At 35.6% G+C, this 19,667-nt stretch overlaps 1 protein-coding gene across 4 annotated transcripts in view; it reads right to left on the bottom strand.

Moving 5' to 3' along the window:
- NEDD1 (NEDD1 gamma-tubulin ring complex targeting factor) overlaps positions 1–19,667 on the bottom strand; it is a 47,407-nt gene that overhangs the window by 5,566 nt on the left and 22,174 nt on the right. For 3 of the 4 annotated variants that reach the window (XM_034643814.1, XM_011235469.3, XM_034643813.1), the window contains 8 exons: positions 14,984–15,213; positions 13,236–13,437; positions 12,656–12,851; positions 7,906–8,034; positions 5,574–5,618; positions 4,241–4,443; positions 3,238–3,391; positions 2,179–2,335 (listed from right to left, as the gene is read on the bottom strand). In XM_034643814.1, coding sequence (XP_034499705.1) covers positions 2,179–2,335; positions 3,238–3,391; positions 4,241–4,443; positions 5,574–5,618; positions 7,906–8,034; positions 12,656–12,851; positions 13,236–13,437; positions 14,984–15,213 — 1,316 coding nt within the window. The remainder of the gene's footprint in view (positions 1–2,178; positions 2,336–3,237; positions 3,392–4,240; positions 4,444–5,573; positions 5,619–7,905; positions 8,035–12,655; positions 12,852–13,235; positions 13,438–14,983; positions 15,214–19,667) is intronic. The other variant, XM_034643815.1, reaches the window with a different exon arrangement.

The raw sequence follows: 19,667 nt of genomic DNA, 5'->3' as shown, positions 1-19,667 counted from the left end.
GGGGGGTCTGGGGGGGAGGGGATGACACAGTGGCCATTGATAGGGTAAGGAGAACTAACTGAAATTTTTATAGATTTTTGAAAATCAAGTAGGACTGGATCCAAGGAATCCAAGCCACAAAGAAAGTCTCCATTCAGTTACCAATTATTTGCCTTTTACCTTAAAAAAAGTGATGGTCACTTGTTAAAAGGGGTAAGAAAAGAGAAAAAAGGATTGGGGCTGTGAAGGATGGAGGCAAGGATAAAATACCCAAAGATGGGGAATTTTCACAAAATAAGTCCTTCCAAACACAGAGCACAAAGCCAAACCAGGTGAAGAGGAAGGGAAGAGGAAAAGATGGGTACTGATAGGTGGTTTGCTGCCTTCAGCTATGTTCATATATTTTGTTTTGGCAACCGTTAAAGGAACCAATGAAATTTCCTCATCATGTTGTCACCACTGTCCTATTTACTAATCACAAATGAATTAATCCACATTAAAGAAACACACGTCGTAACAGGACACATTGTACCTACCACAATTAAACTAGAAGGCCTTTGTGGACAAATCATTCATAATTGCATCCTTACTACCCAGTACATATACTAGGCATGTTGTATGTTGTAAATGTCAAAAATGACCGAAAATGATGATTTTCCTTTAAAAATATATTTGTTAACATTTAAAATTATTTTTTCAAAACACTTTAAAAAAAAAAAAAAACAGGCTCCACCTCCAGCATGGAGCCCAATGTGGGGCTTGAACTCATGACTCTGAGATCAAGACCTCAGCTGAGATTGAGTTGAGGGCTCAACTGACTGCACCACCCAGGTGCCCCCAAAACACTTTTATTTTTATTTTTTGAAGATTTTATTTATTTGAGAGAGAGAGAGAGAGCATGCACACAGGCATGGGGAGTGGTAGGCAGAGGGAGAGGGAGAAGCAGGCTTTCCTCAGAGCAGGGAGCCTGACTCAGGGCTCGATCCCATGACCCTGGGATCATGACCTGAGCCGAAGGTAGATGCCCCACCGAATGCGCCCCCCAAAACACTTTTAACATTAGAAAGAAACACGCACTGGGGTACCTGGGTGGTGCAGTCAGTTACTGTCTATTGATCTCGGCTCAGGTCCTGATCTTAGGGTCATGAAATTGAGCCCTGTGTCGTGCTCCACACTTAGTGGGGAGTCTGCCTGAGATTCTCTCTCCCTCTCCTTCTGCCCCTCCTGCTTGTGCTCTCTCTCTAAATAAATCAATCATAAAAAAAAAGAAGAAAGAAACCTGTACCAACAAAAACCATACATCTTCTCTAGCATTCTTGCTCATGATATTCCAAATCAGAGCTAGAATACTAAGTATCTACAGGTCAGAAAGGGAAAAACACATACAAAAGATTCCAATAATTGAAAATAGCTTCCAGTATATATTGAGATGATGGGTAAAAGGAAGCAACAATGTTGAACACATTCTTACCATGTTCAAAATTCAAAGAATGAGGAGACAAGCATAGATCCATGCAAAAATTTTAATTCACTACTACATTCTGATGCATTCTGTTTGAAAATATTCAGAATTCCTTTAAAAAATTATTTCTCTATTACATTATTACACATAGCATACATAACAGGTGATCTATAAATACTTCAGTACTTCTACAAATACCACTGAACCTTACCAGAATCTGTCCAAATTTGGATGATAAAAAAAATCCATGATGGCAGTCTGCCTGCTACACTGTCCTGCCAAGTTATCTAATAATTGCCCTGGGTAATTGTACCTTTCCCTGGCTGACAGTCAATAAATACAATACAGCAAGATCAACAAAACTCATCATGTTTTCTACTGTTTTTATGGACCCCAAAACCTAGGCAAAAGTAGTAACTGTCGGGGCGCCTGGGTGGCTCAGTCGTTAAGCGTCTGCCTTTGGCTCAGGGCGTGATCCCAGCATTCTGGGATTGAGCCCCACATCGGGCTCCCTGCTCTGCTGGGAGCCTGCTTCTTCCTCTCCCACTCCCCCTGCTTGTGTTTCCTCTCTTGCTGGCTGTCTCTATCTCTGTCGAATAAATAAATAAAATCTTTACAAAAAAAATACTTAAAAAAAAAGTAGTAACTGCCAATATTACTTATGGTTCCAGTTTTATACCTAATAAAAAAAAAACAGTTAATGTCTGGATAGAAAGAGCAAATTTCTCAATTATTACCTAAAGTCATCCAATGTCTCCTGTATCATGTTCTGAATAAAACGGATTTGAACAGATGTCAATGGTGCATTTGGCCGATTATTTCCAATGGTATCAGCTATTTTTTCTGACAGTGAACTGGCAACTCCAGCAGTGACAGAGGATGCTATCTTTGGATCTAGAATAAAAAATGGAGAAAATATTAATAGTCAGCTTAGACTAAGAGACATCAAACATTTGTAAATAAGATTTGGCATGAGGACACTTGGAAAACTGGTAAAGAACAGTGTCCCTGTGACATTTAGAAAAACTCACTGTCTGGAATACAAATCTTAGAAACTTTCTATGATATTATTTCTAATAGTCATTTATCTATATATATAAACCGCCAACTGTCTAATATAATAACATATGACAGAGGGATTAATCTTGAAGAATCTTGGAACCATTTCCTCTTATAAAAGATGAATGTGACATGCTATCCCACAAACTAGATAAACCAAGACTATTAAAAATAAACAAAAGGAATACAGGAGTAAAGTACCGCTACAAGCAAAGCCCCAGAGTTTACACTAATACAATATAACCACAGAAACCTTAAAGTAAGATATAAATATCTATATAGAAGAGTTGCTTCTATACAGAGTTGTTTTTTATAGATAACTTGTATAACTGAACCCAATATCCCATTAAATATGATCAAGTTTTTAGGATCTGTGGCATGAAATCTATGTAGGACTTTAGTATGGAGGGGAGAAAAAAAAGACAATTTCAGGTAGTTAATTTTCAAAGGGTCCTACATTATATTCCTATTTGTACCATATTAGATCAAAACCCTTACATATTGGATTGAAAATAAAATTCACACCTGAAGAGTATCAAATCAATGTTATCGAGTTTCACCATTCATATACATGTCACTGTCCTCTAGTAAGAGGGTTGCAGTAGACAAGTGTTGTAAAATTTAAACTCCTTTAATTTTCTTAGCCTACGATCACTCTATTTATTTACCCTTTTCAAGTTAAATAGTGGGAGTTTTCAACTTAACACTTTCAAATATCAGGAGTTTTATGTACTTACTTGGAGTTGAGGATCCAATGACGGGGGGTTCATATATGAACTGGGCTTCAATTTCTTTCTCTGGCTTTTCAAATTTCTCAGGACTTCTTGTTTGGTTAGATGACGGAGAGGTATTCAGATTTCCAGTTTCAGCACCAGAAATCAACTTTGCAAACTTCACATTTAAAATAAACAATGTATCAATTCTGGCTTTACCAATATTATATATCTAATTTATACCTATTTTTCTTTTAGTAGTTAGGATCAGAAAAATGAAAAATGAGAAGGGATATAGAAGGGGAAAAATAAATTGCTAGAACTAGTGGCAAAATAAATCAACTTTGCTAATCAAAAACAATTTCAATGATAACATGATGAGGAAAAGCTCATTTACTAATAAGCATCTGCTATTGAGTGTCACTGAAAATGGTGATTATAGGCCAAAAAAAAAGAAAAGAAAAATCCCCAAATCTCAGATGGTAACTAGCCAGAAATATCTTTTCAATATCATTCTAAAAAATCAATATGAAAATGTGACAGACTCGACCTTGCTGGTAACATCTGATCATTTTAAGCCCTTATATAGCAAATTAACTTCTATTTTGGATACTGTATTATAGCAGAAGGTAATGAGGATGCATTACATTCTCAGCACCATCAATTAGCTCTAAGACTTAGGGTAAATGACTTGACCACCAACTTGGTGCTTTCTGCTGCAATGGAAATAAATTCTAAAAAACTCAGTATAAACTAGTCAAGTATCTTGTCTTAAAAAAAGTAGCGTAAGTTTACATCTGCTGTTACCTCCAACATTTCCAAATTCAGATTTCAAAAGTAGCCTTTAGTTTTAAACATGTGACATCAAGATTGAGGACTATTTTCTACCTGGGAAGTGTACAGCACTGTCAATAATTAGGACATATCCCCTGGCAGCCATCTGCTTTCTATCTCGTAATGAGCTTCATTACATGCTTGCTACTGACAAGTGCACACAATAAGCTCAGTATCATTTTTAGGCAGATACCTGTTTGAGGGAGTCCTTAGGTTCCTGTTTTCCCAGATATATTTTCTTAGATTCGGCTGTCAGATCATGATGTTCATTTTCTTCTTTCCCTGGAGATCCCATAAAGACATTAAGAGGACTAGAATGCAATACTGAAGTGCTTGAAGCTACTGGATTTTTTCTTGGAGGAAGGACTGAATTCAATTGTGGTAGAAAGTCAAGGCCTGAAAAAAGAGGAGAAAAAAAACTATTTGCATATGAGTTTCCTCAATCTTGGATATTTAAGAAAAGCGCTTAACAGGATAGACAGGTTAATATGGTAGAAAGACATGCGATGTGGATTCAGAAGGCAGGTTCATTTGTCAGCTCTACCCCTTACTTGATGTATACAAAATCTTGGGCAGAAATTGCAAAACTCTGCTTCCTGATCCGTAAATGTGAATAATGATATTCATCTCCCTGAGTGGTGAAACTAAAAAGAGATATTATATGTAAAACGACTTTGAAAATTGCAAAGCCCAATGAATGTTTTAGTCAATATTATTAGTTTTTGATAACTGAAAATTGTTAATTTGGTAGGTATGTATCTGTAGTACATCTTGGTAGTCAGCCTCTAAGATGCCTCCAAATGATCCCTGCCTTCTGGCATGGATCCATGCCCTCATGTAATTCTCTCCCTTTGAATGCGGGCAGGACCCAGGAACTTGCTTCCAACAAAGAGAATACAGCAAAAGTGGTTGGGATATCATTCCCAAGATTAGATTACAAACATGCAGTGGCTTTCATTTTGAGTGCCATGTCTAACTATCTTGCTCACCAACTATAAGGCAAGTCAGCCGCCATGTTGTTAGTTGCCCTGCAGAGAGGCCCACATGGGAAGGGACTGGTATATTCTGCTGATAGCCACTTGAATGAGCTTAGACGTAAATCCTTGCCCAGTCAAGCCTTGATATGACTGCAGCCCTGCTGACCTCCTGATTAAAGCATAAGAGAGACCTGAAGCCAAAGGCACCCAGCTAGGCCAAGTTCAGATTCTTAACCCACAATTATGAGATGATAAATGTTCTTTTAAGTTTCAAAATGTTGGGATAATTTGGAGGTGCCTGGGTGGTGCATTTGGTTAAGCATCTGACCCTTGGTTTTGGCTCAGGTCATGATTTCAGACTCGTAAGATCAAGCCCTGTGTCCGGCTCCATGCCCAGTGCGGAGTCTGCTTGAGATTCTATTTACCTCTTTATCTCTCTCTCAAATTAATAAACAAATCTTTAAAAAAAATGTTGGGGTAATTTGTTAGATATCAACAGATAACACAATGTCACTTTTAATTTTCATAATACTTCTCAATAGTTCTTACCATCTTTGCCTACGGACTCGTCACCTCCCTTGTTAACCACAGCATCTATAATAAAATTAGAAAATCAAATTTTTAAAATTGTGAAAAAGAAGACATAGCAACTTAAGCTTCCTATTCATTCCTCAAAGAGTTTGATTTTAAGAAGAACAATCTGAATGAAGTTACAGCTGGAACTCATATAAACGTCCCTTTATATTCTTTTCGCTCCATGCATAGCAACAAATATGAAAAGTAATTCTATGGTATAGGATCATTTAATGAGACAGCAAGGTATACTAGAAAAGCATTGCAGTAGGCTCCAGAAATCTATAATCCAATTCTGCCTATACCACTTAATAGCTCTATGACCTTAAACAACAAGCCTCTAACACAATTAAGCTTCAGTTTCTGCATCTATATAACGGGAATAACGTCCTGACCATCTCACAAGATTGTTTTGAGGATCAACTGAAACAACATCAAAATAGTTTGAGAGCATTACAATGATATAAAAAACATAAGATTTTATTAATATTTTAGTAACTCCATTTTAGCAAATTAATATAAAAATGGGCAAAAGTCATTTAAAAATCCAGCAGAAATTCAAATGGCCAATAAATTATCATACACGATTATCAGAGTAGTAGGAATATCATCCACCCGTCTATCTGCATGTGTGCATACATCCCTAGCAATTACACAACACACATACACTTCTAGAAGTTATTAGTTTTCTCTTAAGAAAAGGAGCAGTATTCTTATTTAAAAGATGAAGAAACTGAGGCACAGATTAAGTCTTTTACCTAAGGAGAGATGCATTCTTGAAATCAAAACATAAATCTCTTGACAGTGAAAACCAATACGATATTTAGTATTCATGTTCTTTTATTAATACTACGAAACGCTAATAATAAATGAAGGACATACAGCTCAAATTCTAATCATATTTTTAAAAAAGTAAAGAGGCATTTCTATCCTTTATTCATTTCTCTTAAAAACCACTAAAGAGAATTTCATTTATAATCAAACACTTTCAAAAAGCCCCTTCCTACATTCTTCAATTCAAAAGTTACCCCAGGGGTTCTCATAAGCCAAAGCTCCCAGATGGTTACTAACCTCCAAAACCTTTCTCAACTCTAGCTCAAGCCACTTTTCCCTCCTTTGCCCACATCTTTCCTCTTTTTATTCTTTAACTATGTAGTCTGACCCCTCTTCATCCTGAATAAAGGAATCCTTCCTCTTTCATTAGGTGGAAGATAGAGAAATCTGACCTGGCGATTAAAGTAGTCATTTTCCAGCCAGGGTAAGGCAGAATCCACTAAATTATTCTGTGCCATCACATATGTATTTATTCTTTCTGTTACAAAATTAATTGTAGAAAATTTGGAAAACAGACAATTTAAAGTAAAAAATGAAATTTTATAGGATCATGAGTGGATGTAACAATTTAAACATCCTGCTACTGTTGACATTTAGATATGCTCCAGAGTTCCACTATTACAAAAAGCAGTATATACAAATCTTTGGGGGATTCTCTGAACAAGTTATTAGAAAAATTTATAGAAATGGAATTAATAGGCCAAAGAGTATGAATACTTAACCTGCCAAATTATGCTCTAAAAATTTACCCATATTGTTAATAATGCTACTATTAGCAGTGAGACTACTCAATTAAATGAAAACAGCATGAACATCAGAATCAAAAACACAGCCAAATAATGTGCCTAGTTCTACAGTATGAAAAATGACACATAATGTTTTTATTTATCAAAATGGTAAAGTTTTTTATGTTTTTATTTTCTTTTTAGTAGCAACATCTCGTAACAATGGGGGGAGTGTGTGTGTGTGTGTGTGTGTGTGTGTGTGTGTGTATGGTACTTGCATACATAGGGTAAAAGATGAGGCAATCTATCACCCAGCCATATTTCTCCATGAAAACAATGAATAAATATATCAATTAGATACTAATAATCAAAAAACAATTCTTTTAGGTTAGAAGGATATTTTTTGCCTATCAAAATATCCAAGATTTGAAGAAGATTTATTTAGAAGTAGATACAATTAAAAACTGCCTATGGAGGCAAAGCTTCCTTTAAGAAACTTCTGTGGAAATTAAAATGCTAACCTGAGAGCTATTTGCATAGTTCCCATGTGAAAATGACAAGCATATACTTCAGAATGGTAACATCTGAAATATCAGGGCAAAGGAAAAGATACCACCCCAGGGACTGAGAAAATTAGCAACTGTCATGAACAGAGTCAGGCTGAAGCTATTGCCCACATCTTTTAGCTAGAATAAAAATGTAATGACTGCCAGCAAAAGAACATGATCCTCTGATCTGAACAGACTTACCATCTCTGATAGGTGAGAACATGTCACCTAAGCTACTTTTTCTGGTATCATCAAAGCTCAAGAAATCCTGATTTTTCCCACTGTCCGTTTCCTTAGATACAGTATCAGTGTTTATGCTTCGAGGCAAACCTTATAGGAAAATTAGATATAAAAATAACTGTTAATACATCTAAATGAATTTACGATCAGAAGCTAGGTTCTAAAAATTAATGTATTACGCATATATTGGTACTGTGAGCACCAGGAAAAAAACAACAACATAACAACAGCTCAGTTAACCATGATTTTCATGGAATGAAGGGCTTCTCAAAAGCAAATAGTCTATTTATAGGACACCACCTTATTTTAGGCATTTTGATGAAATTTTCCCAAAATGATTTATATACTTTGCTACCCTCTTAAACAAAGTATACTGAACACAACCAACTTGTTATAACGGGCTCATTTTTATGAGCATCTACAAATGATTTAAAAAGTCTGTGAGGTGTATAGCCAGACGCCTAACATAGAGCAGGATTCAAGTAATGTTAGTTCCTTTCCACAACTGCAGTAAATGGATCTCCTTTTTCCCTTCTTCTGTCTTTTCCTTCACTAAGTGTGGAAGCTTAACATTGCTCTCAGTATTATCGACCTCAAGTGACTTTACTAGCCTCAGGATCTTTTACTAAGAGGAAAGAAGCCAGAATATTAAACTCATAAAGAATAGCAGAGTAGACAACGATAAAGAGGTGTGCAGCAGTTTATTTTCCCCACCAGTATATAATGCAAGGAATCAGGGCAGGGACTTTGTAAGAGGAACTCTGTGGGCTCAGTAGCTTCTTGCTCATTTTTGGGTGGAAGAATGAGTTGTAGAGATTCAAGAGCTGTGATGAAAGTCGGGTACTTTAATTGGTAACATGCTACTGTATTACATTTTTTAAAAAGATTTATTTTTTTTTCCAGAGAGAGAGAGAGTTGGGGGAGGGGCAGGAGAGGGAGAGAATCTTAAGCTGACCTCCTGCTGAGCAAGGAGCCTGATGCTGGGCTTGAATTCATGAACTCACAACCCTGAGATCACAACCTGAGCCAAAACAGTCAGACGCTCAACCAGTGGTTGAGCTCAACTCAGTGGTTCAGCTCAACTGAACCACCTAGATGCCCCCTGTATTAATTACATTTTAAATAGTGTTTTATTTGTCATCTTGGTCCCAAATGAAAACTAAAAAGGTGGGACAAAAACAAAGAACAGCTAGCATATCTAAAAATGTCCAAACCTGGCAAATAAAATAAACTTTTCTGATAACACCTGATAAAAAGTTAAAATATTACTGAACATTTGTACATCACTGTCATTGGTGTTTACACCAATGTTAATGTTAAATGTTAAATGTTTTAAACAAGAAATTTTCTCTCCTTCCTCTAGGTCTTTAAACACATGTGAATGCATACCTCTAGCCTCTGGAACTTTAGGAGAAAGAAGTTTGGGATCATTTGAAAGTAGTGCTAAAGACTTATTTTTTACTTCTTTTGAACAGCTGTTTTCCTACCAAAAATGAGCACTAGCAACAAGTCTGCAAAGGTTCTCTATTTTAAGTTTTTATTTAAATTCCAGTTGGTTAACATACAGTATAATAATTTCAGGTGTACAATATAGTGATTCAACACTTCCATACAACACCAGGTGCTCATCACAACAAGTGCACTCCTTCATCCCCGTCACCTGTGTCACCCATCCCTCGCACCCACCTCCCCTCTGGTAACCATCAGTTTGTTCTCCATAGTTAAGAAAAAGCAAAGGACGCATCACAATTCCGGACTTCAAGTTGTATTACAAAGCTATAGTGATCAGAACAGTATGGTGCCGGCATAACAATAAACACAGAGATCAATGGAACAGAACAGAAAACCCAGAAAGGAACCCATAACTACATGGTCAATTAATCTTTGACAGAGCAGAAAAGAATATCCAGTGGGAAAAGGTCTTTTCAACAAATGGTGTTGGGAAAACTGGAGAAGAACATGCAAAAGAATGAAACTAGACCACTTTCTCACACCATACACAAAAATAAATTCAAAATGGATTAAAGACTTAAATGTGAGACATGAAACCATTAAAATCTTAGAGGAGAACATAAGCAGTAACCTCTTTGACATCAGCCATAGCAACTGCTTTCTAGATATGTCTCCTGAGGCAAGGGAAACAAAAGCAACAATGAACTATTGGGACTTCATCAAAACAAAAAGTTCCTGCACGGCAAAGAAACAATCAACAAACTAAAGGGCAACCTACAGAATGGGAGAAGATATTTACAAGTGACATATCTGATAAAGGGTTAGTATCCAAAATATATAAAAAACTTATAAAACTCAACACCCAAAAAATGAATAATCTAATTTAAAAACGGGCAGATGACACAAACAGACATTTCTCCAAACAAGACATCCAGATGGCCAGCAGACACACGAAAAGATGCTCAACATCACTCATCATCAGAGAAATGCAAATCAAAGCCATAATGAGATATCAACTCACACCTGTCAGATGGCTAAAATCAACACCACAAGAAATAACTGGTGTTGGCGAGGATGTGGAAAAAGGGGAACCCTCCTGCACTGTTGGTGGGAATGGTTTGGTTGGAGCCTTAAGTAGATGCTACATGAACTTTTTTCAAATTTCAGATTTATTTTACAGGAAGTTTAAAATAATAGTAATAGTAATGATGATAACCATGATACAACATTAGCAAAACCATCATTTACTGAGTACCTTCATGCGCCAGGCACTTTTGATACATTTTCTCTGGTTTTCAAAATAAACCTCAAAGTTAAATATTATCTATGGAAGAGAAAATTAAGATGCAGAGTGTTTAAGAAAACTGCCCAAAGTCGTTCCGGTAGGAAGTCACAGACCCAAAACTTAAGTCTAACATACTCTCAATGTTTCAGAGGGGGGAAAATGTACGTATATATGTGTGTGTGTGAGAAAGAGCAAATGATGAAGCAAATGTGGCAAAATTTATAAAACAGTAAATCTGCTAAAGGGTATACTAGAGCTCAGGAGTTCTTTGTACTATTTCTGAAGTTTTTCTATAAGTTTGCAATTATTTCAAAATAAAATTAATAAACAAAAGTTTCTAACTCTGTGGGTACAGAGCAAACATTCATTTTGTCAGAAACTTTGCTGATCAGCCAAGAGTTATCATTAATCAGTGACCCTGCAGACCCAAGTCTTGCATTACCTAATTAATGCTGTCATCGTTACAATGAGTTTCCTTATTAAAAACCAAATGAATAACAGTGAGACTTCAGAAAGCTCAGAGTAAATGAGAGAAACTTTATTTTGTTTAATTTTGGAAATCATGAATAGAATCAATAATAATAATCTTTGAAAACAATGACAATTTTCATAATATAGTTAATTCAACATCTTGACGAATGTATTACTCAAAGTTATATTGCAAAATGAATTTCTTCTTCTAAGTATATAACAATATTTGGTTCTGGGAGTTCTTAAATTAACTATTTTTCTATATAATATGTAATGACTTTTATGTAAGGATGATGTAGATATTACGAGAAAATTTATAATGAAGATATATACTTATTATTTTTTTAAAAAGCCATTCCATACTACCAAGGCTAACAAATTAAAGTTTTGCGTCTACTTAAAAATCATAAACTCCTGCTGAGAAGGTACAATGAATATTTTTGTCCAAGTACTTGTCCTGAAACCTTAAAAAGACATGGATACATCCATTTCTAATGAGACTACATTAGAAACACAGAGGTATATCATGAAGACTTTTTTAAATTTTTAAAATTTTTTTTTAGATTTATTTATTTGAGAGAGAGTGCACGCAAGTGGGGGTGGGGCAGAGGGAGAGAGAGAGGGAATCCAAAGCAGACTCCCTACACAATGCAGAGCCCAACGCGTGGGGCTTGACCTCACAACCCCAAGATGACTACCCGAGCTGAAACCAAGAGTCTGACACTCAACCAACTAAGCCACCCACATGCCCCTACCATGTAGACTTTTAAAAATACTTTGCAAGTTAACGGTATAGTGTAACTTCTTAAAATTTGAAAGAAAAAAAAATGTTTTCAGGAATTTAGAGAAAAAGAATATTCTCTACAGTAAATACAGGGAAGTTTATCATCATATCACACCTTCACAAAGTCTAAATGAGATCTTTAAGAACCATTTCATCAATATGATTATCAGAGTAGAAGCAATTATTTAAAAATTGCAACACTGTTTAATTTTCTTTAATAAACTACTAATATACTGCTTAATATGTGCCAGGCACTATTCTGCACTTAAATACGTTCATTTCATCACCTGACTTACTTTACATTATGAATTATGAAATAAGAGAAGCCAATAATGGCTTTTTTTGTGACTCAGAGATCAAATCAAAATGACAGCATCAAAGAATCATATTCTCTACTGATTAATCCGAAGACACAATGGAAAGTCATCTAGTCTGGAGTGGTATTAAGGATAATTTCTGAATTGGCATTATTCTGTTTTTAAGATAATCAATATTTCTTACAACAAAAGTTCAGCTAAATAGAATAGGTACCTTTCATCAATTTTTTAAAAATTTATAGCTCAAATTAAAATGGTCACTTCTTCCATTTTCACTATCTACTAATAATTCTACCTAAATACACAAGTGAATTTGAATTCTAGGTTTTTGAGGAAAGCACTAATAATATGTATTGGGGTGCCGGGTGGTAACTCCACATACGATACATAAGCAGCACTCACCTGCTTTGTCTTGGACAGCTACTGCTCCTTTCCCCCCGGCTGCTGTCATGGGCTGTGGTAGAGCCGTGCCAACAGAAGTGGTGGCTGCTTCTCTGACGAGTCCAGAATTCTGAAGTCCTCCACTGGTAGCGCTCACATTAATGGCTCGTTTGTTCACAGCTGTGGGCTTATTTGAACAGCCTTTATTTAAACTTGACTGAAATGTAATGGAATATTTAAAAGCTCAGGTTTCTAATGCTCTATACTATACATTAATATTTTATCAATTCCCCATTAGGTTAAAAATATATATAATTTCCCTTACAAATCTTAAGCCTGTTGGTGGATCTGAGAGTTTCCCTCTGAACCAAAAAGCCTTTTAAAATATTTTTTGAAGAGAGAAGTATGAGAAGCATAAAAAAAAATAGTTTTAAAACCAAGTATCAAATGGCTTTGTACTAAAGTCATTTGAAATGCTTTCATATAAAAATGATTATAAAGTAAAACTACACTGTGTTTAATGGACAAAATATGATTTCCATATTCTGAACTGACTTATTTAGTAAAATCAAAAACAACGAAAAGAAAGAAAATACCTTACCTTAGAAAGAGCAGTGGAGTACTGAAATGCTATACATCGCACAGATGTCTTGTGAGCACTGATGGTTTTAACTGGTGATTTCAACATCCTTAAATCATACTGATATATTTTCCCACGGGAAGATCCAATAGCCAAAGTGGCTCCATCAGGCATGAAGTCTACTGCGGTGAGAGGTGTGTCGGCCACTAAACTTTTCACTAGTCTTTGAAAAGGGTAACAAAGTAACATATCTAGATATGTGAGCCTATACAGGTATATAAGCATATGTGACATATAGATAGCTATCTAACAAAACCAAAGTTACTTAGCATTTGGCAAAGTTACTTAGAATATGCATCCCAAATACTTGTGTAAAGCATAAATTCAGAATTAGACTTAGAGACATTTCTAATACAATGGCATATAAAGGAACTGAACATGCCATCCTATTTTTTTTTTAATGTTGTTAGCCACTGTATAGTACATCATTAGATGCAGTGTTCAGTGATTCCTATAACACCCAGTGCTCATCACAACACGTGCCCTCCTTGATACCCATCCTATTTTTTTCTATTCACTTCCAATAGGTACGTTCTACATCGTCTAGAAGCAGCACCTATTTCTTTGAGTAACTACTACTTCGACAGTGAACATGACAGACTTCCTGGGTGTTACTCCACAAACAAGGGCTCTAGTCTCAGGATTAAGGAGGCCCTAACTATCCCCTTTCCATTTATTGACCTGCTCAGGTCTCAAGAGGACTATGACCTTTTGGGGGGGAGCAGCTGCTACTTTGCTCTTAGCTCTGCATTTCTTGACCAAAAAGCTAATAGAATCCTTGTAGCTTGATCCTCATGAAGCTAATACAGAAATATGGATACTGAACTGCTGAAGCTGAGCTCTTTGCCACAGTTATTTGCCGTAAGAGAAATGCTTACTGACTCTTAAGGTTCTTGGTAAAGTTCAAAAAGAAAGAATAAAAAAGAAAAATTTTTAAAAAAGAAGAAAGTGAAACAAGTAACAGTAAACTTCAACAAGGACTGACAGAGGTCCTTCCCTAGTCTAGTAACATTACCATTTTCTTCCATACAATCTTTAGATATAGTTAGGTGTCCTGAATACACCTGTAGCACTCTTGTACCATTTTTTTTTTTTTCTGTAGCTAACCAAGCATACCTATAACTGTAAGAAAGCCAGAAGGCATAACGGACCCAGATACTTAGATTATGTACCCTTTAGCTCTAGATAAGTGGTTCTCAACTGGGGGTCATTTTGCTACTTTTGCTAATTTGGGGAGTGCTACTAGTCTCTGTTGGGTAGAGGCCAGGGATGCTGCTGAATATTCTACAATGCCCAGGATAGCCCCCCATAGGCGAGACTTATCCAGCCCAAAATGTGAATAGTATAGAAACCCTGCTCTTGATAAGGAGTTAATTTTAAAGCAAATTAATCATACTGCTTTTAAAATATACATATTTAGTTGTATTTCTGAAAAAGAATACTATACCTATATGCTAATATAAAGATGTGCAATCATTAACATGCTACCCTCAACATTCATCATCCAGATGTACTCTAAAGAATACCCACATCTCATGTATTTTTTTCTGCTTGGGAAGAAAAAGAGAAAATTCTTTCCTTTTAGATATCAAGTACACAAACTTTAGATCTCCCAAACATTAATCAGAGGTCTATGCAAATCATAAATGTCTGCTAATGAGATAATAGTTATTTGTTACTAAATTAAGAAATGATTGTATCACACTTACTTCTTACTTGAGGTGTCATAGAGAATGATTCTTTTATCCAAGCCTATAGTCACAAATAGCAATTCATTGACAGGAGAAAAACAGATGCCTGAAGCTGGAGCTTTATGTGTACTGTCAAAGTTATGGTATGGACTCTGACTATTCACATCCCAGAGAGTTACTACTCCGTTATCCGAAACACTGCCCAGTAGTGATTTCTTAAACAAGGAGTACTTCAAGTGCCGAACGGACTATAAAAATAAAAATAAATTTTATGCAATTGTAAGCATTCATAAGAACATCTTATATAAACTATATAAATAATGGCAACCATCAACCACACTATTCACAGGGGATTTAGGACTTCTCTGGTTTATAGAGTAACAGGTTTCAATTATGACAACCATAAAATCACTTAGTGGGCTATAAGATGATCCTAATACATACCAATATTCTAGTAATTAAATATTTGTCATGATTTTATTATCTTGGAATAGAGCTACCTCAACCTCCCCTTTTGTAGAAGAAAAATATAATACGTTGAGATTAACTACATTAATTCCTCAGGGTTAGGGACATCTACCATAATAAAGGCCCAGTAGCTAATCACAGCCAAATCACGAATAAGAGAACGCAGGCAGAGAATAAGCAATATTTCAAATTTATTTTCTATACGTATTTCAGATATTTGGATTTATTTGTTTGAATCTGAGCATCTGATATACTGGCAATTTAGCAATTGAAGCATAGTAAAAAATTAACTAAACCACAAAGAAAGAATTGACAACACTCTAGACTGGGGATGGACTATATCCTTCTTTCAAAAGCATCAGCCTGAGGGCAATACTGGCCTTTCTCTAAACGCTCATCCCTGGAGGCAGTGGAGACCTTCTCTCTTTCTAGCTTCTGCTGGACCAGAATAAACAAAGATCCAGTTTGAGTAAATAGATCCCGAATTAAAACTAGATGAATTTTATCTACTTTTACTAAAATGTTGCTTTCAAACTTGTATTGATATTATCACTACTGAGCTGAGGGATTAAGTATGTTACATTTAAGCTAATTTTTCCCTACACAGAAACAGCAATAGAAGTATAGAAATCAACATTCGCAAGAGTGGGAAACTGGTTTTCAAAGCGTTAGGTTGTAATTCCAAATAAAGCAATGAATCAGGCTCTAGTAGGCAATAGTAGCTAGACATATGGGTCTCTGATAAACCTGGCACAGAACAAAAGTCAAATCTGAAGGTTTTTGTTTGTTTGTTCTATCGAGTTTAATCTATTATACTCCAAAAGCTTCTATATACCACTGAAGACGACACAGAAACCACTAGCTTCTATATATTAAAAACTCATATACTACCTACTTCTAAGATGTTTCAAAATATATGTCACCCCTCAACAACAAAAATATTTACGAATAATACAAAACAAATTCTGTCTAAGGAAACAAAAGGAGTATTTGTTACCAGACACCCTAACATAAGGTATTTACTATGGTCATGCATTAAATTTGGCTCCTCATTTTCACATAGTTAGAATACAAAGAGAAAACATTGGCTTGTATTTTGCATTTTTGTTGAGGAAAAGTATATCCACTCCAACAGACAAATCTTTCCTCTGTTCTACACTCAAGGAAAAATAAACTACTCGAACCTTGACTATATAAAAGATGTAGAGGGCGCCTGGGTGGCTTAGTCAGTTACGTGTCCGACTCTTAATTTCAGCTTAGGTCATGATCTCAGGGTCAGGAAATCAAGCCCTGCGTGGGGCTCCGTGCTGAGGGTGGAGCCTGCTTGAGGTTCTCTCTCTCTCTCTGTCCCTCCCTCCACCCCCAACCTCTCTCTCTCTCTAAAAAAGGAAAAAAAAAAAAAAAAAAAAGAGAGACTCTTAGTGAACTGCAATGTTTATAGAGTCACATACCAACCTAGCAAAATATTAATTTTTTTAAAAATTCTGTAGCACATTAAGAATTTATATAGTTATATATAACCATATAGTTATGGTCCTTCATAATTTAAATTTGGATTAAATACACAACCAGAACTAAAAAAAAAAAAAAACCAACCTAACTCCATAAAACAGACCTCATAGATCCTCGAAGTACATAAAATTCAACCTCTTAGCCACAGGATTCCTACTGGAAGATGGTCATCCAGAATCTATTTGAATATAGCAAGGAACAAGGAGCTTACTACTTCATATAATGAAACTTTATAAATAGTTAAAAACACATTTCTTGATTAAGTCAAAACCTAAATTCCAAATATTGCTTCATATTCTGTGGACCTATAAGGCAACTCTTTAAGAAAAGAAAAAAAGGCTAATGATAACCATAAATCATCTTCTCAGATAACCTGGGTTCAAGCAGGGTCTTGGCCAAACTCTGTAGGGTCTTGGGTAAATTACTTAAACTCTCTAAGCCTCAGTGTTCTCATCCACAAAACAGAAAACGCTCATATTTTCCAGTCAAAGTTGTTCTAAGGATTAAACAGAATCTCTGCACAGACCCACGTATACAGTAGTAGTTGCCACTATTCTCACAGGCTCATGACTCATTCTTCATTGTTTATGTATCCATTTGACCATCTTTTACACATTTTTTTTAAAAGACCCTTAAGTAGCCAAACTGATTTCTTAAAATGGCTCCCCCCTCTATCTCTCTGACCTTTCTACAGCTATTAAATCATCATGTCTTTAGAGTACCACTAAAAGAGCATCCAATGACCTGGATAAATGAAGTATTAATCTACTAAATTATATTTAAAATTAGTACTAATACATGTTAGTATCAGCAGCACTTATTAAGCCCTTACCTGGTTCCAGATTCAAACCATTTCTAAGAAAAAAAAATATACTGCCAAGAACCTTATGAAAAAAAATCCCTATAAGCAGCAACGCCATTTTTTCTTACATTATTACTACATAAGAGTGTATGTCTTGTGGAGAAATATTTTTCTAAATATAAAAAGTACATCACTCACTATAGATCAAGGGTTAGCAAACTTTTTCTTGAAGGGTCAGGCAGTAAATATTTTATGCTGCTATATTGTGAAAGCAGTATGAATGAGCATGGCTGTGTTCCAATAAACTTTATTTACAAAAATAATGGCCAGCTATTGGGTCATAGTTTGATGGCCCCATAGTTTTCAAGTGTCTGAAATAAAAAAACAAAACATGGGGCGCCTGGGTGGGTCAGTCTGTTAAGTGTCTGCCTTCGGCTCAGTTCATGAGCCCAGGGTCCTGGGATCCAGGCCCACATAGGGCTCCCTGCTCAGCAGGGAGCCTGCTTTCTCCCTCTCCTCCCCACTCATGCTCTCTCTTGTTCTTTCTGTCGCTATCTCTGTCTCTCTCAAATAAATGAAATCCTAAACACACACACACACACACACACAGAGAGAAAAAACCATTCACCGCTTACAAAAAAACTGGGTTTTTTTTGTAATTTAGTTTTGTTGTAAATAAGTCTTAGTTTTATTTTTTAAATATTTTTCTGTGTGAATGTATGTTTTTGTGTATTCAGTAAGTATAAACAGAAAACCTGGGATCATACTTTATTATTATAAAGTCAGCAATGTCACTAATATTTTCTACTACATGATTTTAACAGCTGGATAATACATGAATGTGTGAGTATATCAATTTATTTAAATAATCTAATGTTGGACATTTAGGTTATTTCCAATTTCCAAGTACCCTAACTACTATCATTTTTAAAAACTGCTAATTTATGAAAGAATTTATATTTTACTGTTGTTCATGCTTTAAAGGTTCTTGGCTGAAAAATGCTAAGTGACCATCTGTCTTCCTTTTGTGAATTGCACATTAATCTACTTTGCTTATTTTCTATTGGGCTATTAAGATTTTTTTTAAATCCTAATTTGCAATTGATCTTACTATAATAAGGACATTAAAGCTCTCAAAAGTATAAATATTTCCCCATTTTCCTTTCAATTTTGTTAATTTTTTAAAATATTGCTTTTTGTCAGATTTTAAGTTTTATGCACTTAAATTTATCAAAATCTGTCCCAACTTCTAACTTTGTTCTTATACTTAGAAAAGCCTTACCTTCACAGAGATAAGAATGTACATTCATATTTTATTATAGCTTTATAATCTCTAATATATATTATAGCTTTATAATCTATATGTATCTATATACATATATATACTAGACACTATAGAAATACATACATACGATACTATACATATGTGTGTACATACACACACACACACACTTAAATATATATAGTATCCCTTCAACTCCATCTCCTCCCTCTTCTTAACTCCCAGTGTCCTGTCTCAAGCACTAACCGTCACTGGAGGTACCGCCCACTTCCATTCTCAGTGGCATCCTTCACACTGCTACAGCAGTAACCTCTTCAAAACCAGAAATCTGAACATATTTGCCTTGCTTAAAATCCTTTTAAATTGAAGACTCTGAAAAGTTAGTTGTTACAGTGTGGCAGAGTTTCTGAATCTCTCTGAATTCCCCATGTTTGTGTGTGTGTGTGTGTACACGCATGCACACGCATGTGCACAGAAAAGACTTAACAAGCAGGCCTGTCCTTAGAAAGTCCTGTTTTTCAAGGTTGGCCCTTGGCTGGTATCTGGGATTCTGGAAGGGTTTCCACTACTCTAACTGATAAGAGAGACTCGCTGACTGATCAAAGTGGCTCACTGTGCCAAAATTATTTGTGTATAAG

The sequence above is a fragment of the Ailuropoda melanoleuca genome, chromosome 15 (genome assembly GCF_002007445.2).
Source record: "Ailuropoda melanoleuca isolate Jingjing chromosome 15, ASM200744v2, whole genome shotgun sequence".
Classification (NCBI taxonomy): Eukaryota; Metazoa; Chordata; class Mammalia; order Carnivora; family Ursidae; genus Ailuropoda; species Ailuropoda melanoleuca.
This window is presented reverse-complemented; position numbering and strand designations above follow the sequence as displayed.